General features: G+C 42.9%; 1 protein-coding gene across 1 annotated transcript in view; it reads left to right on the forward strand.

Annotated features, from left to right (window-relative positions):
* Positions 1–18,636, forward strand: part of IL5RA (interleukin 5 receptor subunit alpha) — a 40,781-nt gene extending 22,145 nt beyond the window's left edge. Inside the window, exons 11-13 of the mRNA XM_017881651.1 lie at positions 12,165–12,261; positions 13,952–14,036; positions 18,455–18,636. Coding sequence (XP_017737140.1) covers positions 12,165–12,261; positions 13,952–14,036; positions 18,455–18,541 — 269 coding nt within the window. The 3' untranslated portion in view covers positions 18,542–18,636. The remainder of the gene's footprint in view (positions 1–12,164; positions 12,262–13,951; positions 14,037–18,454) is intronic.
* Positions 18,637–26,319: the final 7,683 nt, after the last annotated feature.

A 26,319-nucleotide genomic window follows, 5' to 3' on the forward strand; every position in this document is an offset into this window, starting at 1 on the left:
TATTGCTATTTCTAAGTGTCTTCCCAACACCTCTCTCTCTATATATTCAATTTTGGAGATTTTTAAATACTGTCTAAGGAAAGTTAAACCAAGATGATGGACACCAAGGTCAGAATCCTGGATAAGAAGTGAGTTATGCTTTCTGAGTCTTTGACTTTTGAAGTTATAGTCAGTGTTGCCTGCTGAGAATTTAGAATGTATAGGGTGAAATAGAAGCACTAGACATTCAGGACATCTAGGTTTTTAGCCACGGCTCTGCCAACGTCTAGCTCTATGATGTAAGCTAGAGATGACACAAGATCATATTTTGTGAGCAAAGTAATCAGAGACTGCTTAGAGTGCAGCATTGAGGATTCTGAGGGTAAATTTAGATTGTCAGAAGGAATCATGATCTCCTGCCACCACCGCAGGGGACAGAGTGGTGACCAGCGTGACAGGGTTTTTCCACCCTGACCTGGTCGGTCTATACCTAACCTCTCCGGGCCTCAGCGTCCTCACCAGTAAAATAGAAGTGCTGCACTACAAACTTGCTTCCATCTCTGCCATTCACGTTCACCTTCTCTGCACCACTCCACTGCAAAAGTGTTGAGAGTGAAATTGTGATCCATAATGAGCGCTTATTTTAAGCTTGTTTTTAATTTATTATTCACTCTCCACTTTAGAGCTCTCTCACCATTATTATTTCCTAAATAATACCTTCCTAGTCTGAATCTGGGCTCATTATCGTTTCCCCCCAGTTGTACCTCATTGCCATTATCTATGGCAAATCCCATTTCATTTACTGCCACCCTTTTCATGAAGATGAGCTGATTAATATTACTACTCACCTTATAAATCCATCCTTTCTGGAATTTACTCCTCTGCTCAGTTTAGGATCATTAGTGAATTTAATCAATGTAGACTCTCCATTTTCATCAAGATGATTAATAAACATAATAGGAAGTCCAAGCCCCTCTGGGACATTTTGCATGGCTCTTTTTTATCCCTTGAGGATGCAGCAATAATTGTGCTCAGCTAGAAGTCTATCAGGCGATTTTGCTGCTACATTCATTTCCTTTAAACACGCTCTCTCCTCTTTTGCCTTATCTTAAAAATAGAATGCTGCAGCCCTCCCATTCCATTTTACTCCAAGACTCAACTCAAATATCACCCCTTTCTTAGACATTAATTCCCCCCCATTATTTTAATGTAAGAAAATGGAGGTCCTGAGATACTAAATGACTCAGCAGTTGCAAACAGCCAAGAAGTGGCTATTTATACAATTTTCTCAAATAGATGACATATGAGCCAATTAGTGAATTAGAATAGATTTGATTAACTAATTAACCCATTATAGCCCAAGGTTATTTCATTAAAAAAATGAGACACAGGGTAAGTTTTGATTGATGAAATAAGGGGAGCTGGGAGAGGAAGGGGGTGCTGTCCAGCTCTGTTGGTAAGGTCCTGGCCAGCCAAGGGGCACAGGGGACAGCAGGGAGAGGGTATAGTTAGCAAGTGAGTGCTCTTTGCTGCTCTGAACAGTGCCTGATTGGCTCTCCTGTCCTAGAATTTCCAGAGCATGGAACTTTTTTAATTAAAAATAATTGTTTTATTTCAACAGCTTTAGGGGTACAAGTGGTTTTTGGTTACATGGGTGACTTGTATAGTGGTTAAGTCTGGGCTTTTATTGTACCCATCAGCTGAATAGTTTGTATCATACCCAATAGGTAATTTTTCATCCCTCATGCTCCTTCCACCTTCTCCCCTTCTGAGTCTCCAATGTTCATTACACCACTCTGTATGCTTGTGTGTACCCAAAGCTTAGCTCCCATTTATGAGTGAGAACATGTGGTATTTGGTTTTTCATTCCTGAGTTACTTTCCTTAGGGTAATGGCCTCTAATTCAATCCAAGTTGCTGCAAAAGACATTATTGCATTCTTTTGGTACAACTGAGTAGTATTTCATGGTGTATATTTACCACATTTTCTTTATCCATTCATCAGTTGATAGGTACTTAGGTAGATTCTGTATCTTTGCAATTGTGAATTGTGCTATGATAAACATGCACCTTAGGCATCTTTTTGATATAGTGATTTCTCCTTTGGAAGATTTCTCAAAAAACTGAATGAGACCTACAATTTGATTCACAATTTTTTTTAAGAGATAAAGGGTCTCACTATGTTGCCCACGCTGGTCTCCAACTCCTGGGCTCAAGCAATCCTCCTGCCTTAGCCTCCTGAGTAGTTGGGCCTATAGGCACATGCCACTGAGCTGGGCAGGAATTTTTTTTATGGAAGTAGCAGTTTCATTTTATCAGTACTCGTTATCAACTGCCCTATGTCAGCTGGCTTCTCTGTCTTATCTTAAGAGCTAACTTCCCAATTTTCACATGTCTTTCTCCTTTTTAAACTTTCTTAACTTCCGATTCTTCTGTTCCCTTGTTATCTTTGCTGTCTCCTGTTTATCGAAACTTTTTGTTTCCTGACCCTGGTCTTCATGAAGCTGTGTGTTTTCTCAAGTCCATCATCTTCTCTTCTTCCCTCCATCCATGAAGCTCAAATGCCAAGTGTGAAACAAGGAATGATGAAAATAAATTTTCCCACAGTCATGTCCTCGCTCACGGAAAAGAGAGTTATGTGGGTCTACCCTGCACTTATTTCTGGCTGTGTCTTTGGTCAGGATCAGTGGTTCTGAGACCTGCTTCTTCTGTGACAGACCACAATCACTGCAATTGCCCTTCAAAGAAACGATGGGGTTTTGCTTTGACCTCACTGAAGGCAAAATTTGATGACCAGGATCTATGCAATGATGCTACTGGGTTCCATTAAAAATGTATTTTTTTTAAAGCTTTCTTTAGTCTTGAGATGTATGGCACCTACACCCAGGGGAGTTGAAGAAGACTCAGCACAGTTCTCAGATCACTCAGTTACAAGGTCACAGCAGACAGGAGCACCTGCTGCCCCCAGCAGCTCCTTAAACATAGAGATGTGTTGCTCGTAGGAAATCTTGGTCTTTGCTTTCCTCTCAAGAGTTTGAGCTGGTGGGGTGGGTGTCTCAGAGTCCTGTGACACAGCCTAGAATCTGTTAGGACTTAATGAAAATGGGTTGAGATAGGGTATCAGGGTGGCCTATGGGAATATGGGCTGGAAGGAAGGTCACCCCAAAGAAACTCCTGTGCCTTTTCCTTGTGACTTGACATTCATGGGCTAATGTATGAGGTGACTTGGTACCTTTGTCTGGGCACCTGGAATCAAAAACTGGAGTCACCTTTGGGACCATCAAATACATCTTCATTTTGTAGTTTGCCTGTATTGTGCCAAGGTCCCACAGCTCCAACCTGATTCCTTGGACTCTGACTCCTACCTGGAGCTCTGATCCCTTCTGTCTCTCCTTATCCCATCCTTCTCCTTCAGCAACTTTTTCTTGTTAAATTCTCACACTGTGGTGAAACAAGGAGAAAGATGAAAGGGAAATGTTGTAGAAGGGTCCACATGAGTTATCCCCAGGCCTTCCAAAATAATCTTGCAAAACTCTCGTGAGGTTTGAGATGGGAGCCTCCGGGTCTATACCGTAGCAAAAATTGCTTAAAAGGAACAAGAGTTGACCGAGTAACAACATGAAAGACCCATTTAGGCTGACTAAAGACTAACACAGCTTATTGTGGTTCTGGTTTTCCTGTGTAGACAGATGGCTTGGTCACACTGCTTCCTTTTGTCCAGGCTGGTTAGATCCCACCTGGCAGCCCCATTTGTTCCCACCAGCGGAGCAGGACTGCCTCACCCCAGTGGTCATCCCACTGACCTGAAGGAGGGTTAACAGGGACCTTTCAGATTTCATCTCCAAATGCCAGGAGCAGGGAGTTCCCACAGTGCTTTCAGGCACAGCCACATCTATTGGTGTCTGCACCACCCTTCTAGGCATACATTCTACCTCATGGTGGGATGGCAGCTTGGGGGAGGAAGGGACTCTGTCAGGGGGCCAGCCCCTGTGCAGGACATATTCACCTACATCATCTTATTTATCATCACATACATGATTTCCTAATCACCCCGGTGAGAAAATAGATGCAGACAGGTGAAGGAACTGCTGGAAGCTACACAGATAGTAGGTGGGACACCTGGGTTTGGAACCCAGCCAGAAAACTGGCTCCACACCTGGGTTCTTTTCAAGATGTTCCATTGCCCTGGTGGTTATTACTCCAGCCAGGGAAACTGAGGCTGGAGGATGGGCCAAGCTCAGGCAGAGGGGCTGGGGGCTGTGAAAGCAGGAAGCTCTGTCAGCTCTTGACCTTGTCAGTCTCCATCCAGACAAGCCATTGGGAATGAAGTTAGCTTCTTCAGGCCATTCTTGTCTAAATGTTCCTGTCCAAGTTCTTAATAATGCTCATTTTAATGAACATTATGAACCCTAAATCCTTGAAGGGTAGGAACTTCCATTTCTCTTCCTCAGTATCTGGAATATTTGGTGTGTGTTTATTTCTCCTGACCTGACTTTATCACTCTGCATTTTGGGAATTCTGATAGCATTCCAATTTTGGCCTCGCTTTGATGAAAGGGAAATTATCTTGATGAATTTGTTGACACAATGCATTTCATCCTAATCGTAATTACAATAAGTAATATTTATTGAGCACCTATGTACCAGCACTGTGCTAAGCACTTCACATGTGTTAATTTATTCAGTCCTTCTTCCTGTTTTATAATGCAGGACATAGAAGCTGGAGAGGCTACCCTGCTGAAGGTCACTTTGGTAGCAAGTGGCAGAACTAGGGCTAAACCTCTGTTTTTTTTTTTTTAATAAGATGGAGTCTCGCTCTGTCCCCCAGGCTGGAGTGCAGTCACACAATGATCCCGGCTCACTGCAGCCTCCACCTCCCATGGGGGTTCAAGCAATTCTCCTGCCTCAGCCACCAGAGTAGCTGGAATTACTCACGCCACTATGCCCAGCTAATTTTGTATCTTTAGTAGAGACAGGATTTCACCATGTTGGCCAGGCTGGTCTTGAACTCCTGACTTCAAGTGATCCACCCACCTTGGCCTCCCAAAGTGCTGGGATTGCAGGCCTGAGCCACCACACTCAGTCTAGGACTAAACTTCTTTATCCCTTGTTGCTTACTTCTATGTGATGATCACATGCTCTGCAGCCAGCTTTCATCTGCTTTAGCAGGTTGATAAAACAGGCCCAGCAGCCCCTTATAGGGAAGAAAATTCTGGGTTGCTTGCGGGGCCCCAGAAGGTACATAGCCCTTAGTGCTTTGTGGGAAAGCCTGCAGAGAAGAAAACTGCCATGAGGAATTCCCCTCTCAACTCCATCAAGTCTAGTCCTACTGGGGGATAATGCAGACAAGCAGTAACTTAACAAGCAGTAAAATTAACTGCAGGGAGCCATCCAGTTAATCCTGAATGCACACACAAATACATGCATGCACACAAATACATGCATGATGCACACAAATACACACATGTACACAAATGCACAGTCTCCATTTCCTCTCTCTATTCAGTTCATTCAAGCCCACTTCCACCAGATGAAGATAGTGCAGGTTGTGTGTGTTTGATCTGGGTCCTTCACTACTCTACATTTTGTTCACTGAAGCTGCATTTTGCTGCCCTCTTTTTATTTCTCTAAATCAGGTACCTCCCACAGTCCATTTGACAGCTGCCTCGAAAGCTCACTCACCCAAAAGGTCTGCTCCTGACTTGCTTGCACTGGGAGCCTGTGATCTGGTTTGGGGTGCTCATTCATGAATGATGCCACAGTCTCCCCTCCAACCAGAGGCAAGTCACAGGAAGCTAGTTAAACCCTGTATCATAGACTACCATATTGACATCCTCTCAATTATCCAACCCTGTTGGTGCCATTTGAACTTCTCTCAGCACTTGCTGGTTCTAAAAACACAGCAGGCCTGCTCCGTTGGAAGCATCCCATCAATTTACTAATTAACTCTTTTCCCTGGAAACCTATTGTTGAGTCTGAAATCAGATTCAAAATCAATATGTAAGCACTGAAAGTTCATACTCACATGCACAATTTAAGGTGGAACAGGCTTCCAAATCAAATTTACCTCTTAAGAGCTATTAGTCTAAACCTCATAGAGCATAGAATTCTAGAGCAAGAGAGACTGCAGCCCTAAAAGGGAAGTGGCTTGACAAAACTCCCAGAGGCAGAGCTGGGACTAGTTTGGGTGCAATACCTGGAGTCCTTCTGCCCTCTGTGTTGCCACTGTCTCAGCCCACCTGCACCCCATGTCCCACTCCATATACATTCTAGGGTCATAGAAGAATAGCAGGCTATTGGCTTATTTGCAAGGTCAAATGGTTAAGATGTCAAAAATAATGGAAACTGAGGTCCCCAGACACCAGGCAACTGAATTTCCCAAATGGTCTAAGTTAGTGATGCCTAAAAAGCACCCAGGAATCAAATAGGGAGTCTGGAGAGCTTGTCCTCTTTACAAGGACAGGCTGTGTGACTTCTTCTTTCTGAAACCCATTTTTGCATAACAAAATGGCAGTGCCCACTGATTTCTTGAAAAGAAACATCTGTGACTTCCTTTTTAATGGCAAGAAAGGTATTCTCCTTGAGTCAGAGAAAAGAGTCAAATTACCTGGAAATACATTTTGTTTTTAAAATCTCCAAGGTTGGAGACCCCAGAATTCAAACTAAGACTATATTATGGGATCTCCCAACTTTTAAAGTATTGAAATTCTTAATCATTTTGACCCAAAGAATGTATGCTCTTAGTGGGATCTTCTCTGCTTGCTCTACTTTCAGCAAAACAAGAGTAGGTGCTTACTTTAATTCACTAATCTACTGGTTTTTTTTTTTTTTTTTTTTTTTTTTGCCTAAATAAATACCTGACCACAAGTAATCCACAAGTAATTTCTACTTGGCAATGAGTACGTGAAAGCTTTTTCTTGCACAAAATTTCCCTGCCAATTTATGTTTTCTTCAAGGAAAAGCTGACCTTGGTTGTGTTCTCAGGGGTTAGTTCTGTTTTCAACTGGCTATAGGTGAGTAGCCCTAATGCATTTGGGGCAACTGGAGAAGCCAGGCCAGGAGAAATGATTAATGTGCCAACTCCCTCCCGGTAGTGACCATGACTTTGCTTCTCACGTAGTACCTTGTATGCATCAATAACTTTTTCTCATTTAATGAAATAAAATCAGGGTTGCCTCTATATTTTTGCTAATTCAGTGAGAATCTTCGCTTATCAAAGTGAGGGCTGAAGTGAATAACTCGAGAGTGGTTTAACTGAAAAGATTTTTGTAATCATGGTCAGAAGAAAACGGTACTGTTATCAGAACTTGCCATATCAGGCTAGGGGGTATTACACAATTTAAGACCCAAATGTGACTGACAGTGTGACCCTGATAATTATTTACAACACTGCCCCTTCTTTCTGCAGGACCCGTACTTTTTCTGTTGGTTTAATCTAGTTATAAACAGGATAACTTTTTTTCTCTGATGTACCACTTGCTGAATTAGAATCCCGTGTCTCTGAACCTACAGTTTCTGAATGTGGTTATCGGGATTCTTGCATAATGGTTACGAGCATGGAATAGTTTGAGAGATGGAGCCATGAAGCAGGCTGAATGCCTTATTCAGGAAATCAGACTGGGAAATAAAGTAAGACAGTATTTGATTTGCTAGTATTTGTTTGTCCCAGCTACTCTTCACATTACCTAAGAGAGAATGCAGTAAAAACGAAGTCTAACAGAGCACTCAGCTCCAATCCAGAGAACTGAATATTAATCCTGGAACCATCGAGTATCTGTAGGATTTAGGAAAATAAAAGCTTTGCCACTTCGAGGGTCTGTTTTCCATTATTTAACAAAATGTGGCAAATGCCTTTTTGTAAAACAATAGACATAAGTATATTTCAAAATGAAACTTGAAAAAAAAAATAACTAGAGCCATAGGGCTAGGCACAGTTGGTCACGCTTATAATCTCAGCAGTTTGGGAGGCCAAAGCAGGAGAATTGCCTGAGTCTAGGAGTTTGAGACCAGCCTGGGCAACATACTGAGGCCCCATCTCTACAAAAGATTTTAAAAATTAGGTAGGCACGGTGATGCGCGCCTGTAGTCCCAGCTACTTGGGAGGCTAAGGCGAGAGGATTGCTTGAACCCAGGAGTTAGAATCTGCAGGGAGCTATGATCATGCCACTGCACTCCAGCCTGGGTAACAGAGCAAGACTCTATCTCATATAAATAAATAAATAGTATAGTCATAGGTTTTTAATAAAGTGCTTCAGTCTCACCTAGAGTTTGGGGAATGTCAGGAGGAAAGGTAGTTTGCAAAGCAGCCACCTTTAATTAGAGAAGCTGCCTGCACACTTAGCCTTATCAGGCAGCGGGGATGCAAACAATAGAACAGGGCTTCCCACAGTGAAGCACAGAGAGCTATAGGGATGATGCTCAGGAGAGTTCTCAAGGAAAAGCAATGCTTAGAATAAGTGAAGTGAAGTTCCTGTGTATTCAGTGTGCCCTCAGTTTTGCAGAGGGAGGGAGAGGAATGGGATTCCTGCATCAAGGCTAAGAGCACGAACTGTTTGGGCTCCCTCACTTCCTTGCTGGGTGGCCTGGGCTGACTTACTCTGTCCTTTTCTGCCTCAGTTCCTGCATCTGTACAGTGAGAATAATAGTGTATCTCAAAGCATCGCTGTGAGAATTGAGAATGTACGTGAAGCACTTTACATAGTATCTGGGCACTTAGAAGCACTCAGAAAAAGGGAATGTAAACATATGTATAGAAAATAAGCTCTTAGTTACTTCCAGTGACTACTGATTTCTCTTTTTTAATTTTTATACTTTATTACAACTTTTAAAGTTCCAGCAGCAAAAAGGCACTACTTTTGTTTTCCTTTTTTTTTTTTTTTTTTTTTTTTTTTTTGAGACAGAGTCTCACTCCGTAGCCCAGGCTGGAGTGCAGTGGTGTGATCTCAGCTTACTGCAGCCTCCGCCTTCTAGGTTCAAGTGATCCTGCCTCAGCCTCCCTAGTAGCTGCTATGACAACCAGGCGCCACCATACCTGGCTACTTTTAATATTTTTAGTAGAGACGGGCTTTCACCATGTTGGCCAGGTTGGTCTCGAACTCCTGCCCTCAAGTGATCTGCCCGTTGGCCTCCCAAAGTGCTGGGATTACGCCAACACACCCGGCCCAAAAAGGCACTCCTTTTCTAAAACCAATTTTATTAAAGGTATGTGTACATGAAGTGACAGTACCCTGTACTGAGTGAGTGGTGCTAGAAAAAGTGCTAGCTGGGGAAGGATCTGAAGGATTATGTATTTCAACTGCCATGTTTTTAGATGAGGAAACCAAGGCCCAGAATGACCACCTCCACAGCAAGCTGAGACTAGAAGCCAGGTTTCCAGACTAGGCAGGGATGAAAGCCCTGGACAAAGCATGCCTGTCCGGCACTAATCACTGGGTATGCAGTAATGACATGAACCGAGGGAATGAGGAGAAGGGACAGGGCCTGTAAAGGATGGAAAGAGTCAAAGTGACTTCAAGGCTTCAGGTTTGGGGGCTTGGAAGGATTGAGACTGAAATGGGCAGTTACTGAGAGAAGGGGTTTTGATGTGAAGAAGAGCATGCATTTGGTTTTGAATGTTGTCAGCCTTGAGAAATATCCGAGCAGGTGTCACCTACGGACAGGCTAAGATCTGGGCCTGGAGCTGAGTGTCAGGCAGGATCAGGAATAAAAACCTAGGAAAAGATTTCACAAAATTAAAGGATGAAGCGGTATAAACACACTTTTCAAAGTTCAAAGAATAGACCACAGTGGAAAATACCAAAGGGTCAAAGGATGAGTGGAGAGGGCCAGTCAAAATTAAAATGGGGAGAAGTGCCATCTAAGAGGAGGAAGATTTGGGCAATAAAGCTGAGGACTCGGTTTCAAGGTGGGCTTAACTATCCACAGTCTGAAATTCAGGAAGGAGGTCAGTAAAAATAAAGCTGGAAAAAGAAAACAAGCATCTTTCGAATTAGACTAGGAGAAAGTCACCGTGATTAAAAAAAGCAGTGTTAGAGATGGGAAATGAAGCCCCCCGAATTTTTTTTTTTTTTTTTTTTTTTTTTTTTTTTTGAGACAGTCTCGCTTTTGTCACCCAGGCTGGCGTGCAAGGGTGCGATCTCAGCCCACCACAACCTCCATTTCCCAGGTTCAAGCGATTGTCCTACCTCAGCCTCCCAAGTAGCTGGGACTACAAGTACGAGCCAGCACGCCCTGCTAATTTTTGTATTTTTAGTAGAGACAGGGCTTTGCCATGTTGGCCAGGCTGGTCTTGAACTCCTGACCTCAGGTGATCCGTCCGCCTCAGCTTCCCAATCCATGTGCTGGGATTACAGGCGTGAGCCACTGCACCTGGCCCTTATTCAATAATTTAGACGGGGAAATAAAGTAAGAACGTATTTGATGACAGTGGAGACAGATGGCAGAGCAAGGTAATGGCTTATTCAAGATGAAAGACTCCATGAATATTTGAAAGCAGAACGGAAGAGATGAAGAAGGAGATTAAAACTTTCGGGAGGTAGAAGATAAAGCTTGGGTAAGGGTCCTCAGGAAGCATAAAAGCAAGAGAACAAGGCAAGATTGGAATCACTAGGATTATATCCCAAGGCATCTCTCCTTCTTGTTACTTGAATGATTTGAGTTTTAAGTATTTTGGAGGTTTGGGAAGTCTTAGGCTATTAACAAGGACCTGAAAATTCCACTTATGTATTTCTTGTTTTCTAGAGGAAGCAAATCATGGCAAACTGGGGATGGTAACCTTTTCTCCTGGTGCAGTGTAGTTGAAATCTCACCACAGTATTTAGCACACTGGTCATTAAATCATTGCTTGTGTTGCTTTTTGCTGAGTGTGATTCTTTCATGACAGGAGCACCCATATGCGATCTTTTGACCACTGAATCCCAGTAATTTGTACAGTTCCAAACATACAATAGGAGACCAATAAATATTTGTTAAATGGATAAATAAAGGAATCAGTGAATGAGCAGCCTCTCCCACAGAAAGGAAACTCGTATGCAGGGAGATGACGCAGGATTTACCTTATTCAATCAGGCAGGTTAGCAAACACATAACCTCTTTAAACACTGTTTGGTAAATGGCCTTGAGTTTTTTTCTTCTTTTTTTTTTTTTTTTTTTTTTTTTTGCGGGGAGCTGTTGGGGGCAGAGTCTCATTCTGTCCCCCAGACTGGAGTGCAGTGGTGCAATCTCGGCTCACTGCAACCCCACTGCCTGTGTTCAAGTGATTTTATGCCTTGGCCTCCCAAGTAGCTGGGATTACAGGTGCCTGCCACCACACCTAGTTAATTTTTATATTTTTAGTAGAGATGGGATTTCACTATGTTGGCCAGGCTGGTCTCGAACTCCTGGCCTCAAATGATCCACCTGCCTTGGCCTCCCAAAGTGCTTGGATTTACAGGCATGAGCCAACCCACCTGGCTTGAGTTTGTCTTGGATGCCTTTCTAGTACTTAAAAGACAAATTACATACTCCAAAGCTATCACAGAAGTTCCTAGAAGAATCTGTCCCTTGAATGTAGATTCAAAGCAAATTTAAACAGAGAATAAGTGGCATACAAAATACTGACTTTCTGTACTGACTTAATGGCAGCTTGCTTCTTTTCCTATCTGTAAAATGGTAACGGGTGCTTTGAAGGTATTTAAGATTGAAAAGCACTTAGAGTCTAACACCTTTATTGTTCACTACAAGTATTATCTCATTCTTTACTTCCTCCAAAAGTTTAATTTCCAACTTCGTAAAATATTTTGATTGTGATGCAGTTGGGTTACTCAGTAGGCTTATCTTTTGTGGATTTTCTATCTAAAACCTTACTATGTACCAAAAGCAAATAAGCTCCAGGATTCAAGTGGCATAGTACATGGAATGAACGCCATCCATATTTGCTGATTGATTGAATAAACCATTCTTTAAGAAAAAAAAGTGGCCTCACTGTCGCCATTTCATTTCACCCTATATCAACTTTGTCAGATGGCTGTTACCCATCTTTTACAGACAAGAAATCTTAGGCTCAGGGAAATTAAGTTACTTGCCCAGCACCACCCAGCACCGGCAACTCAAACCTGAGCTGTCTGATGACCCAAGCCTCATCATTTCTTTTACCTGCTGCTTCTAACTTGGACTTTATCTTCTTTCTTTCTTTTTTGTTTTCCACCAGGAAAAGATGAACACAAGCCCTTGAGAGAGTGGTTTCTCATTGTGCTTATGGCAACCATCTGCTTCATCTTGTTAATTCTCTTGCTCATCTGTAGAATGTAAGTATTCTTTGCATTTGGGTACTTGCAGTGGGGTCTGAGTACTGCATTTTTACAAGCTTACCATGCATCCGGTAGGCAGAGGGTTCTTATTATCAGGTAGAATTATGGTATTTTTGTGCTTGGATGACCTGTCCAAGATGAGTGTAGGCCAAATCAAAGGTGGAAACATCCAGAGGTGATTTACAGAAGTCGGACAGAACACAACGCAGCCCTCGGCTATCACTCACTCCTACTTGAAGTTGTTGACAGCTTTTAATATCTGTGAAGGTTTCGACTTGCAGGGTCTTTTGATTCCTTCTCAGTCTTCCACTCAGTCCTTGGCTGTCTTGGGTAAGCTGTCAGCATAGGCTTTTCACAGCTTAGGAAGGTTAAAATCACCAGAATGCCTGCACATCATTATCCTCAACTATCACGTCACCAGGCCCCTGAATGGCTGATGGCTATTAGGTCAAACACAGATTCTAGAAATCGCATGTGGATCTGGTGTCCTATTCTAGAGTCTGCAAATAGCCCATAAGTACCCCTTACCCATTTTAGCATTCAGCAAGGCACAAGACCTTTTAGGAGACTTAAAACATGTTTTGTCTTGGCCCTTTCATAATTTAGAAAATGAGTTTTATAAGGGCTGGGCGCGGTGGCTAACACCTGTAATTCCAGCACTTTAGGAGGCCATGGCGGGCAGATCATGAGGTCAGGAGATCGAGACCATCCTGGCTAATGTGGTGAAACCCATCTCTACTAAAAATACAAAAAAGTAGCCGGGCGTGGTGGTACACACCTGTAGTCCCAGCTACTCGGAAGGCTGAGGCAGGAGAATCGCTTGAACCTGGGAAGTGGAGGTTGTAGTGAGCCAAGATCGCACCACTGCACTCCAGCCTGGGCGACAGAGTGAGACTCCATCTCAAAAAACAAAAAACAAAAAAAAAAGAAAAAAAAAGACTTTTCTATTAAACAGCTTTACTATAGTATAAACATTATATTTAGATGGCATCTACAGGTTGGGGGAAGGCAGTACAAAGGAGATGAAAAGCAAATAAACTCGGCTGGGGATGGTGACTCACATCTGCAATCTCAGTACTTTGGGAGGCCGAGGCTGGAGGATCACTTGAGGTCAAGAGTTTGAGACCAGCCTGGGCAATGTGGTAAAACCCTGTCTCTTCAAAAAATACAAAAATTAGCTGAGTGCAGTGGCATGTGCCTATAGTCCCAGCTACTCAGGAGGCTGAGGCAGGAGAATTGCTTGAGCCCAAGAGATGGAGGTTGCAATGAGCCGTGATGGTGTCACTGCACTCCAGCCTGGGTGACAGAGCAAGACACTGTCTCAAAAAAAACAAAAGTAAGTAAACTCTGTGAGTAAACACAGTTGAGGAAGCAATGCTTCAATTAGCATTGCAGGAAACGGCACAACACCACACACTTGAAAGTTCATTTTGAGAGATTAGGCCTCGTAACACCCACTGACACAAAGCAGTTTCCCATTTGGTTTTCCCTGGATGACTCAGAAGCCACAGCAAAGCCTTGTGGTACCCACAGTCTTCACCTATAATTTTGGAAGTCTTGGTACATAAAGATTTTGAATTTACAAAACAGCAGGTTCTAGAATTAACCAGGTCAATTTTTCGAGTAGGTATTTAGAGACAAAAGATATACTCATGCTCACCTAATTCCTTCTTTACTCCGTTTTCAGATGTCATTTATGGATCAAGTTGTTTCCACCAATTCCAGCACCAAAAAGTAGTATCAAAGATCTCTTTGTAACCGCTAACTATGAGGTAATATTGAAAGTTCTTATGATATGCCATGTGTCCAGGATTGAGTCCCCTGGGATCTGTCATTGGGTTTTCTATATTATAAGGCAGGGCTTTTACTCAGAAGTCCAGGAGCATTTCTGTTGCTTCAGTCATTCTATTCTTTGGCTGATTCAGTTGTTTGTATTTTTTAAGAGATGGGGTCTTGCTATGTTGCCCAGGCTGGTCTCAAACACCTGGGTCTAAGCGATCCTCCCACCTCAGCCTCCCAAGCAGCTGGAACTACAGAAGCATGCCACCATGCCTGCTTGCCTGATTGTTTTATTATGCATGTTCATTACTGTTTTGACATATTGGAAAGGTACTGAGTTACAAGTGTTCTTTCCAGTTAGTCTTAAATTTTAATTTCATATCAGCCATTCCTTAACTGACTTTGGACAATCTCTTCAGCCCTATGAGTTTTGAATTTCTTTCTGGTATAATAAGGGACACAGATGAGATTGTACAATGTTCTGCTTAGCTCTAATGTTTTAAGACTCCATGTTTCCACATGAGTATCTTAGTTAATAGAGAATTTTCAGAGGGAACTTTAGCTCTTTAGTATAAAAAAGACTATAGAAAAGGCAAATTATTTCACCCAATATGCATTTTCTTAGGTCTGTTCGCCATTCAGAGCACTTAGGCTCAGCCCAGTGGTCACTTACTTATGGCTATTCAATTGTTCCAGCATCATTTGTTGAAGTAAATAATCCTTTCCCCATTGACTTGTCTTGGCATTTCTGCTGGAAATTAGTTGCTATATATAGTTGGGTCTATTTCTGGAGTATCCGTTTGGTTTTATTGATCTATTTGTCTGTCTTTATGCGGATACAATACTGTCTTGATTACTGTAGCTTTATTATAAACCATGAGACCATTTGTGTAAGGCCCAAAAGTTTTTAATAAGTTGTTTTGGTTATTCTAGGTCCTCTGCATTTTCATATACATCTTAGATTCAGCTGATAATTTTCGACAAAAATAGGTAGCTGGGATTTGGGGTGATATTGTGTTGAGTTATAAGTTAATTTGGGGAAAAGTGACATCTTAATAATATGAAGTCTTCTTATCTATAAACATAGCATATCACTCCATTTATTTAGGCTTTCTTTAACTTCTCTCAGCAATGGTTTGTGATTTTTCAGTGTATAATTATTGCACTTTGTCAGATTTATCCTTAAAGTGAACAGTTATTTAGATCAGGGCTCAACACACTTTTTCTGTAAAGGGCCAGGTAGTAAATATTTGAGGGACAAATGGTTTCTGTTTCAACTCAACTCTGCCATTGTAGTGTGAAAGTAGCCACAGAAAATGTGCTAATGAATGAGTGTGGCTGTGCTCCGGTAAAACTTCATTTACAAAAACAGGCAACAAGCCAGATTTGGCCTGTGGCTGTAATTTGCCAATCCTTGATTTAGATCAAACAATTTTCTTAGCAAATTTAGGTTTCTCTCAAATGAAGTAACCCATGATTGGATGAACCACCTGGTGACTGGTTGTAGGGAAAAAAAAGGGTTCATGGAAAAACTCACCAAAATGATTAATTTCAATAAGTAGTGAACATTCCTTAGCATTTGCAGTTTGAGTATTGGAAGGATTTATAGACAGTTACAGTTACTGGCTGACTGAAGTAGAGAATGGAGCCTGGCAAAAGAATCATTCTGCCCATGGTTGGATCCTTGTGTTCTCCTTTATCAGGGGAATGGCCCATCTGCTCTTGTTCACTGAGTTCTTTGGGAAGAAGAGTAGACCCCAAGGCGGAGCTTTAGTGCTGGTTCTGGATGTGTGCTGCCAGTCCCTCCTTTCTCTAGCACACTCACTCCTAAGTAAACACATCTGGTTTTGTGTGTTTGTTTGTTTGAGATTGAGTCTCAATTTGTCATCCAAGCTGGAGTGCAGTGGAGCCATTTCGGCTCACTGCAACCTCCCCCTCCTGGGTTTAAGTGATTCTCCTGCCTCAGCCTCCCGAGTAACTGGGATTACAGGTACCTGACACCACACCCAGCTCATTTTTGTAGTTTTAGTAGAGATAGGGTTACGCCATGTTGGCCAGGCTGGTCTTGAACTCCTGACCTCAAGTGATCCAGCCTCCCAAAGTGCTGGGATTACAGGCGTGAGCCACTGTACCCAGCCCACATCTAGTTTAAGCAGCCAAGTGAAGTCATTTGTCCCAGCCTCTTAATGGAACATCTTAATGCTGGTATCTAATTTCCCTACAGAGCCCTGAAAGATTTCCTTTAATATTCCAAAGTTGGTGAAATAAACTGGTTTAAGAGCTTATTGTATAAGGTTGTGATTTGTTGTTAATTAAAATCAAGTCAAGTGTGTAAAATAACAACTTGGGGCAGACAAGCTGGTTTCAGAATAAGCAGAGGATGAATGTCAGCACTGAACAGTGCCTGGCTTCTCAGGACAACTTATTCTCTTCTCACATTGCAGAGTTTCACATAAAAACAGAGCAGTTAGAGACTGAGAGAAGAAAGAAAGAGCGCATGGGATGGGGGAAATGAAGTACAGCCTGGTGCTGTGGGCCCTGTGGCCTACATTCTTCACCTGAGAGAGGATGAGAGCGAGTGCAGAGCTGCCTACAGCTGGGCCCCATGAGGCCATGCACAGCCTCCACCTCCAAGGACAAAAGCCATCCAACCCATTCTCAGAGGCTGTGCTACAAGGGTGACAAGAGGGCACGCTGGTGCTATGGGTGGCCGCTGGGAAATGTTTGGCTAGTGGGAAAGGAAACCCTCTGCTTTTCATGGTAATGTGCACCTCTGAGCTTGGGGTGGGTGCCCAAAGTCCCAGGACTTAGAGGACTCCTAGAAGCAAGTTTTTGCTTGTTCAGACCTCAGAAATTTAGACATCAGTGAAGGGACGGGCTCAGTGGCTCATGCCTGTAATCCCAGCACTTTGAGAGGCCATGACGGGCAGATCACTTGAGCTCACAAGTTTGAAACCAGCCTGGCCAACATGGCAAAACTCCATCTCTACAAAAAATTAAAAAATTACTCAGGCATGGTGGTGCACACTTGTAGTCCCAGCTACTCAGGAGGCTGAGGTGGGAAGACGGCTTGAGCCCAGGAGGCGGAGGTTTCAGTGAGCTGAGATTGTGCCACTGCACTGCAGCTTGGGTGATGGAGTTAGAACTTGTCATAAATAAATAAATAAATAAATAAACGTACTGTGAAGGAAGAAAGTTGGCCTTTAGCAGTAAAAAAGAAAGGCTTATTCTAAAAACTCAAATCCTGAGCTTTCTGATAATTTACTGACTTAGATATTTTTTGTAGAGACAAGGTCTCACTAGGCTGGTCTCCAACTCCTGGGCTCAAGCTGTGTGCCTCCTTCAGCCTCCCAAGGTGTTGGGATTACAGGCATGAGCCGCAGCGCCCGACCTGAGCTTTCAATTTATGAGACTGGTTTCCAGGTGTTCCTTGTTTCTACAATGGCAACCAGAGAGGGTTCCTCCCCCATTTTGGTTGCCTGTAAACTATTAAAAGTAAAATGGATAAAAGCAGGAGCCATGCCTGCTGTGTCCATCAGTGAATTCCCAAGACACGGCACTGTGGCTAGTGTGGAGCAGGTAGTAAAAAATATGTTGGATGAGTAAATGAAGTAAAGGAATAGGATCTCTTACAGGCAATTTTATTTTTGTTACCAATTTTCCAATTATTATCAGCATTATTCATTATAGCCAACATGGGTCAGAACTGTCCAAAGTTAGGGGGATACTATAGTAAATTATGGATGGAATTATGATGCAGCTATCAAAAGTGGTGCCAACAAAGCACATTTAACAATGCGATTTACAATCAGTAATGTCAGAGAGAAAGAAATCAATTTTTAAAGACGTGTATCCAGCCGGGCGTGGTGGCTCATGCCTGTAATCCCAGCATTTTGGGAGGCTGAGGCGGGGGGATCACAAGATCAAAAGTTCGAGACCAGCCTGGTCAACATGGTGAAACCCCTTTTCTACTAAAAATATGAAAATTAGCTGGGCATGGTGGCATGTGCTTGTAGTTCCAGCTACTTGGGAGGCTGGGGCAGGAGGATTGCTTGAACCCGGGAGGTGGAGGTTGCAGTGAGCTGAGATCATGCCACTGTACTTCAGCCAGGGTGACAGAGTGAGACTCCGTCTAAAAAAAAAAAAAAAGATGTGTATCCATATGACTTCAAGTAAGTCTAAAGAAAACATTATGCCTAGAAAGAAAGGCTTAGGAGAAGCAGCGGGCTGTGTTTGGGAGACAGGTGTACGGCTAGGTATTTTCTTCTTTCCACTTTATTTTTCACATCTTCTTCAGTGAACATTTACTATTTTTATTTAAAAAATAATAGACTTAAAGCCAAGTGTAAAGATTTCAAAGAATCCAAAAGTTCTCTAAAAGACATCTAAGGAAAGATGATTTGTTTTGCAGAAAGCTGGTTCCGTTGAGACAGAAATTGAAGTCATCAGTTATATAGAGAAGCCTGGAGTTGAGACCCTGGAGGATTCTGTGTTTTGACTGCCACTGTGGCATCCTCTGATGAACTCACACACACATGCCTCAGTGAAAAGAACAGGGATGCTGGTTCTTGGCTAAGAGGTGTTCAGAATTTATGGAATACTCAATTTAGCTGCGAAGCAATACACACAGACACATCAGTCTTATATCCCTTAAAAGTATGGATGCTTCATCAAAATCTCCTCGCCCACAGCAGGGAAGTTGATTCGTCCAAGCATTTTGCCATGTTTTTTCTCACCACTCCGAACAGGGTAGCACCTCCTTACCTGCCGATCTTTGCAATTTGCTTGACTTACCTCAAACTTTTCTTGCACAAGAGACAGCTTTTAAGGCTAACGTCCAGCTGTCTTTACTTCTGGCACCAGCTTGGAGTGAATCATGAACTTGGATTCAAGACTATCTTTTCTATACCAAGTGAGAGCCACAAATTCTTCACCCCCCTACAGTATAGAATGATCTTTTTATAGGTAGAGAGAGAGAGAGAGAGAGTGTGTGTGTGTGTGTGTGTGTGTGTGTGTGTGTGAGAGAGAGAGAGAGAGAGAGAGAGAGAGAGAGAGAGAGAGAGAGAAATTATCTCAAGCTCCAGAGTCCTGATCCAGGATACATCATTTGAAACCAACTAATTTAAAAGCATAATATAGCTAAGATATCACCCCATATTAAAAGAGAGGACAGGATTTCGTTCAAATATTACATTCTTGAAGGAAGACTTAATATTCTGGAAATATGCTGAGAAAGTCATTGAGCATAATTCAATCATGAAAGGGATCACTGAATCAAGAAGGAACTTTCTGAAGAGACATTTGCTGCCAAAGGCTTCAGAGCAACTCAAGTAATGCCAGGTCAATCCTAGTCTCTCAAGTTTGGAAAGGTTTCTACAAGGCCATCCCATCAAATATCCCAATCTATACAGAAGTTCTTCTTCCTAACATCTTCACATATGAGTCTGCATCCAGATTGGAGGCCTTTGTGATGGGTGATGAACTACAGGTGGAACCAAGTACAGGTGTGTCCTGGGCAGAGATGGGCCAGAGGAAGGAACCCAAACAGTGCTGATTCTACATGGCCCTGAGTCAGGAAGCTGAAGGCTGAGAAAGGAGGTAACAGTGCCCAGAATTCCCACATGGCACACTCTTTAAATGCTTTCTGGAGTTGTTTTAGTCAGTTTTGATCCATCAGTGGGGACACATTGATCACCATATATTTCCAGGTTTGTTTTCTTAACTATAATTATCCACTATAACTAGCAGAGGGTTGAACCCTGGGTAATAGGCACAGAGACGTCTTAAATCTTGACAAGCCTGAACTGTCTTATAGTGATCTGTATTACTGTTCCATTTTATAGTTGCAGTTACTAAGGTTCGGAGAAGTTGATAGGAAATGGCCTAGTGAGGAGTTGAATACCAGGCTCAGGGGAAAGTGACCCCAGAAATGTGGGGAGGAGTGTCAGGGAAAGCTGAGGCCTGCTTAGGGGTGTGGCTGAGAAGGCAAGGCCCATGAAGGTGGTGCAATAATTGGCAAAATGTTTAAAATGTTTGGTCACTTGAATGATTCAGAATCTCAGACCTGCTTTTGTTGTTGTTGTTGTTGGGGGTGGGTGGAGACAATCTTGCTCTGTCACCCAGGCTAGAGTGTAGTGATGTGATCTGAGCTCACTGCAACCTCCCTCTCCTGGGCTCAAACCATCCTCCTCCCTCAACCTCCCAAGTAGCTGGGACTACAGGCGCATACCACCATGCCCAGCTAATTTTTGTATTTTTTTTTTTTTTGTAGAGATGGGGTTTTGCCATGCTGTCTAGGTTGGTCTCAAACTCCTGGGCTCAAGTGATACACCAGCCTCAGCCTTCCAAAGTATTGGAATTACAGGCATGAGCCACCATTCCTGGCCAGGAAACTGTATTTTTAATGAACACCTTAAGTCAGAATCAGAGGCACCTGGAGGGCTCATTAAGACACAGAGGAGCAGGCTCCATTCTTAGAGTCTCTAATTGAATAGGTCTGGGTGGGGTCTGAAAATCTGCATTTCTAACAAGTTCTCAGGTGATGCCAATGCTGCTGGTCTCCAGAACACACTCGGAGAACTGCTGCTCCGGGAGAGTCTTATGAATACCAAAATTTGAAAATCAGCCGCTGAAGGAAGAAGTGACAGAAGGGCCTGTCCCCAGAAATCTGTCCTTTTGGGGAGGCTTGAAGCACCCTGTCTGATCTCTTTCAAACCAGAACCTAGACAGTCGGCACTGTGGAAGCTGCCTCTGCTTAGGAGGCAGGAACAGAAGCAGGGAGCTCCCCCCCACAAAGGTGGCCGGCTCTTCAGTGCTTGGTGTGGTGCTTGCTTCAGAGACTCCTCCCTCCAACTCAGCAGCCATAGATCACCTGCGCTCTGTGCAGCTCCTTGCCACACTTCCCTGAGCTGGTACCATTATCTGGCCCTTGGTATATGTGTTTCAGGAGCAACACGAAGTAGCCCATGTGGCCTCCTTGGTGGATTGGGAACTTCTTCCTCCCTTCTTGCCTTGTGGAACTCATAGTCATTCTTTGGGAACCCATAATCATCATCACTTCTTCCATGAAGCATTCAAAAGCAGAGTTTGTTGATCCCACCTCTGGATTCTCATTCTGGGCCTCATCCAGAAAATATAAATGTTTCTTAAGCCCTCTGTCAGCCCTGATACGGCACCTTGTATATAGGTTAGACTGAACAGTATTTGGCAGAGATCCTCAAGGCCTACAATAATAACATGGGGAGGAAGCTGGGTGTCTAACAACAATGTGGTTAGAAGCAACCAGGAGACACATGTGCCTAACCATTGGACTACTGTGACCTGGATGTTTTTGCTGCCAAAGTGTCTAAATGGTTATGTATAAATTGCTGTGTAAGAGGCGTTTCAGAAGTGGCTCATTTTGAGTGGTCTATACTGTTCTCACTAGCCTTGTCACAGCAAGTCAAAGAGTTTGAAATTCACTTAACAGTAAACACCATCAGCGACAGGTTGATGTAAGGTAAAGTCATGATATCGGCTCCCATCTCTTGCCATCTCCCACTAGGACAGGGTAGAGAGTCACTTTTTTCCTAGAGCCTCCATGGCCACAGGATCAGAACAAACATGCTTTTCCAAGATATCCGTTCCAATAGGGATTTTAGCCCAGTTTCTTTCCTTGGCATTTGGAATTCACTGCATGCAGCATGGGGGAGTGCTGGAGAGACGGGAGGGTGAAGGTCATGTTTGCCAATAGCCAGACCACCTGAGCCTCATTGAAATGCCTCAGACCTCAAGCTATTCATGCAGGCTGGGGAAGAATCCATGTGGGCAAAGAACATCCTGATTAAAAATGCAAACGTTTTCATGGTGAGACTTATATGTGTCAGGACCATCTGCTGGTGGAATTAATAAGCCTTAGGTGCTAATTTGTTAAAGAAAAAGTAGATATCTGGAAGTGAGAACAGAGAACTGAAAACAATCTTTGATGGCACAAGTAAAGGTGAAAAACCTAATTAGAACAGGACTTGGTGCTAGCCTAAGGACTGTAGCTATTCCTGCTTCTACATCCTTCAAATTGAGTACCAGGGTGCAAAGTTTTTGAAAACCATTTCTTTCTTTGGAATTTTGCATTGTACTAAAAGACAATTTTATTTCCTGTTTTGTAGGTAATAGATGTGAATATAAAATTTCAAAATGAGAACTATTAAACATAAATGACAGTGAATTGTCTAAGTCTGCAATTAAAGAGTGGGTACATTTCTTATTTTTCCCCTATATTCCCCTTCTCTGTCCCCACTATTGTCTTCCCCCATCTCTCAGCTAGGACTATTACAGTAGCCTCTGAACTGAACTCATATTTCCTCCCTTTGAAGGATCAATGTAAAAGGCACATCTGCCTATATAACTCCCCATCATCTTCAAGTTAAAGCTTCTTTTAAGGCAAAGTCCACTATGACTCAGCTCCTTACTAGCTCTCCAGCCACACACCCAAATACTCCTACCTCAATTTTCACCAACGTGCTGATTATTTCCCTGTAGCTCCATGCTATTGCATCACTCCATGCCTCTGCCAAAACTTTCTCTGGTGGAAAAAGCCTTTTCAACCTCTTTTCGTTTTGTTGACATTTTGATTTATCTTCTAAGTCTCGGCTCTTTGCCACCTAAAAGTCTTTGCTCAACTTCCAGTTTGAATTAAGTGTCCCTCTATGTTCTTTCTGTTTAATTCTATCAGTGATTGGACTTTTTTTTTTTTTTTTTTTGAGATGGAGTCTGGCTCTGTGGCCCAGGCTGGAGTACAGCGGCACCATCTTGGTTCACTGCAAGCTCCTGCCTCAGCCTCCCATGTAGCTGGGACTACAGGCGCCCGCCACCTCACCCGGCTAATTTTTATATTTTTAGTAGAGACGAGTTTTCACCATGTTGGCCAGGATGGTCTCGATTTCTTGACCTCGTGATCCACCCGCCTCGGCCTCCCAAAGTGCTGGGATTACAGGCGTGAGCCACTGCGCCTGGCTTGGACTCTTTAACAATCCTCTGTCTCATTTCCAGTGTAAACACTCTGAGGTCAAGAGCAGTGTCTACTTTATCTTTGTCTCCATAAGCCCCAAGTAGGAACCGACTGCTGGCTGAGTTTAACCAGACCAAGGAAAAGGAAGTGAGCTTATTAAATGTTTACCAGAATAGAAAACAATATAGATTCTAAAGAACTAAGTTCTAATGGTAGGTTCATTTATTAATGTGTGGTTATAGCAGAAGTTAAATCGTTACTGGAGCTTAAATTAATGAAGTAGTAAAAACTCACAGTTTGTGTGATGCTGGTCTCAGAAGCGCTGCCCTCCACCTCAGCTGCTACCAAACACCTGGGCTCCTCCGAGCTGCCTCGCACCTCCCAGCCGGCACCACCCACCATTTGGCTCTCAGTAGACATCTGCGTTGGTTGTCAGGAGCAACACAAAGCCGCCCATATGGCCCATGTGCGTGATTTTAAAGTTCTAGCGGACTCTTTTCAACTTGAAGGTGTCTTACTAGGTTTGTTTCATTTATTAAAATTAAAAGCAAAGATTTGTCCCTGCCAAGTAATAAACTGAAAGAACACATAAACCCGAAGGGAAAATTGCAATAACGAAATCAACAATAAAGTACTGCTGTTGTAGTTTAAAGGTCGCAAGCTGCTGCTGCCTTTTTTTTTTTTAAGGCGGGGTCTCCTGTCTCACCCAGGCTGGAAAGGCCGGAGTGCATTGCCATGATCACGGTTCACTCCAGCCTCGACCTCCTGGGTTCAAGTGATCCTACCACGTCAGCCTCTCGAGTAGCTGGGACCACATGCGTGTGCCACCATGCCCAGCTAATTTATAAAATTTTTTTGTAGACACAGGGTCTCCCATGTTGCTCAGGCTGGTCTTGAACTACTGGGCTAAATCGATCATCCAGCCTTGGCCTCCCAAAATGTTGGGATTACAGGCATGAGCCACTATCCTTGGTCAGCAAACATCTTCTTAAAGGACTAGATAGTAAATATTTTCAGCTTTGAAGACCATATGGTCTTTGAGGCAGATACTCAGTTCTGCCATGATAACACAGAAGTGGCCATTGGCAGTATATCAATCAGTGTGGCTATGTTGCAATAAATCTTTATTTACAAAAAAAGCAGGCAATGAGCTAGATTTTCCCAGAAGGCCAATATTTACACATGGCTTCATGTATTCAAAATATGTGTAAATGTGTTTTCATTTTTTTTTTAAGAAAAGCAACCAATTTGAGAAAATAACAATCACGTTTAATCAAATAAAAATCATCACGGGTGATCAATGGTAAAAAAAAATGTGTTTGACTGAACTTAACCTCATTATAAGTAGGTTTTGCAAGAAACACAGGTCCAGCATTCTGTTCATAGTTTTATCTGTCACACTATTCACAACATCCTTTAATAAGTGTATTTCTGTCTCCTTCAGTGAACCAGGAGGGAAGCCTTAACCCTATTTATCTGTGTCTCCAGTGCCCAGCAAGTGCTTGACACACAGTACGCACTCAATATCTTATTTGTTAACCACTAAATTCAAGAGGAACAACCGGGCCAATTCTAACTGCCAGTTATTTGGTCTTGGATATTTGGTCCCAACATTGTAGTTGATAAATGATGCATCCACTACATAGTTTTCCAAGTAGCTGTGCTGTGGCTTATGTTCTTGGCAACAAGCCCATTGTTTTTAACCCTTCAGAATATTTCTGGAATCCCTTCCACCTTCTTTAACACCTTCTTGCCACATAACGTGGGCCTTTGCTGGGGAAAGATTCCCTTGTCTTAAAACTCTTTTCTGGGCTGGGTGCGGTGCCTCACGCCTGTAATCCTAGCACTTTGGGAGGCTGAGGCGGGTGGATCACCTGAAAGCAGGAGTTCGAGACCAGCCTGACCAACATGGAGAAACTCATCTCTATTAAAAATACAAAATTAGCCAGGCATGGCGGTGCATGCTTGTAATGCCAGCTACTCAGGACGCTGAGGCAGGAGAATCACTTGAACCCAGGAGGCGGAAGTTGCAGTGAGCCGAGATTGTGCCATTGCACTCCAGCCTGCGCAACAAGAGCAAAACTCTGTCTTTAAAACAAAAACAAAAACAAAACTTCTTTTCTGACAGCTCTAAGAGGAACTTCACCCACCAGCCCTGTCTCTCTGGACACACACACATCCCATCCTCACACCATCCAAGGAAAAGTGGGAAGGAGAGTTCAGCAAACGAAACAGAACTCAAAACAACAAACTTCAGGTCTCGCCCTCAGAGCCATTGACCTTCAGAGATCTGACAACACATCAGCAAGACCCTGAAATTTTGAATTACAAATTAATTACCTCAATGAGGGTAATGATGACCTCCTGGTGTAAGGTTGCCAGATTTAGCAAATAAAAATAAGAGGCTCAGTTAAATTTGAATTTCAAATAAATATCACATCGGATGGGACATACTTATATAGAGAAGCATAACTTTTTTTTTTTTAATCTGAAATCCAAGTTTAATGGGTCCTCTCCTATTTTATTTGGTAATCTTGATCTTGCAGGGTAGCCGGAGTTTAAAGAAACAGCTCTAAGACACCCAAAGTCAAGGACAACGAACATGCAAAAAACAACATTTGCAGTCAAGGAAAGAGAAGCAGAGAAATTATCCCACTTGAGCCTCAAGCTCATGACTGCCTTTTCTTCTTGTTGCTTATGGGAACCGGTATCTATCTATTTATCTACCTATCTACTTTATTGTTTATATGTCATCTATTTACAGATAGAGACATCTAATGTTTTGGAGTAGGCCCTAAACCCAAGCCACCAGCATTTCAATTCCTGGCCTCTCTGATCAGCTGTGTGATCAGGGACAATGTGAACCTCTCAACCTCAATCCTCTGTGTATAAAATAGGAATAATAAATGGTAACTAAATCAGTAGGTTGATTTGCACTGAGACTGGCACATATTATAAGCATAATCACTGTTTACTATTATTATTATCATTGCATTTCTCTGTATTGTGACAAAATACTGTTACTGATACCTTGGCTCCCTCATACACATCTGAATGCCACATCATTCTTCTGTGCCCAGAATTGTGCCTGGTACAGAGAGGGCTGCCAATAGTCCCTTGCTGAATAACTAAAACCCTCTCCAGGGACCTATCCTATCCCATTCCTCCAGATGGCTGTGCCCTGGGCCTGGCCAGCACTCAGAACTTCTCCACCTCTAGCATCGGAACCTCAGACATCTCACCCTTCTACCTCACCATTTCCTCTGGCCTATCTATTTGTCCTATAATGT

The sequence above is a fragment of the Rhinopithecus bieti genome, unplaced genomic scaffold (genome assembly GCF_001698545.2).
Source record: "Rhinopithecus bieti isolate Rb0 unplaced genomic scaffold, ASM169854v2 scaffold_12640, whole genome shotgun sequence".
Taxonomy (NCBI): domain Eukaryota; kingdom Metazoa; phylum Chordata; class Mammalia; order Primates; family Cercopithecidae; genus Rhinopithecus; species Rhinopithecus bieti.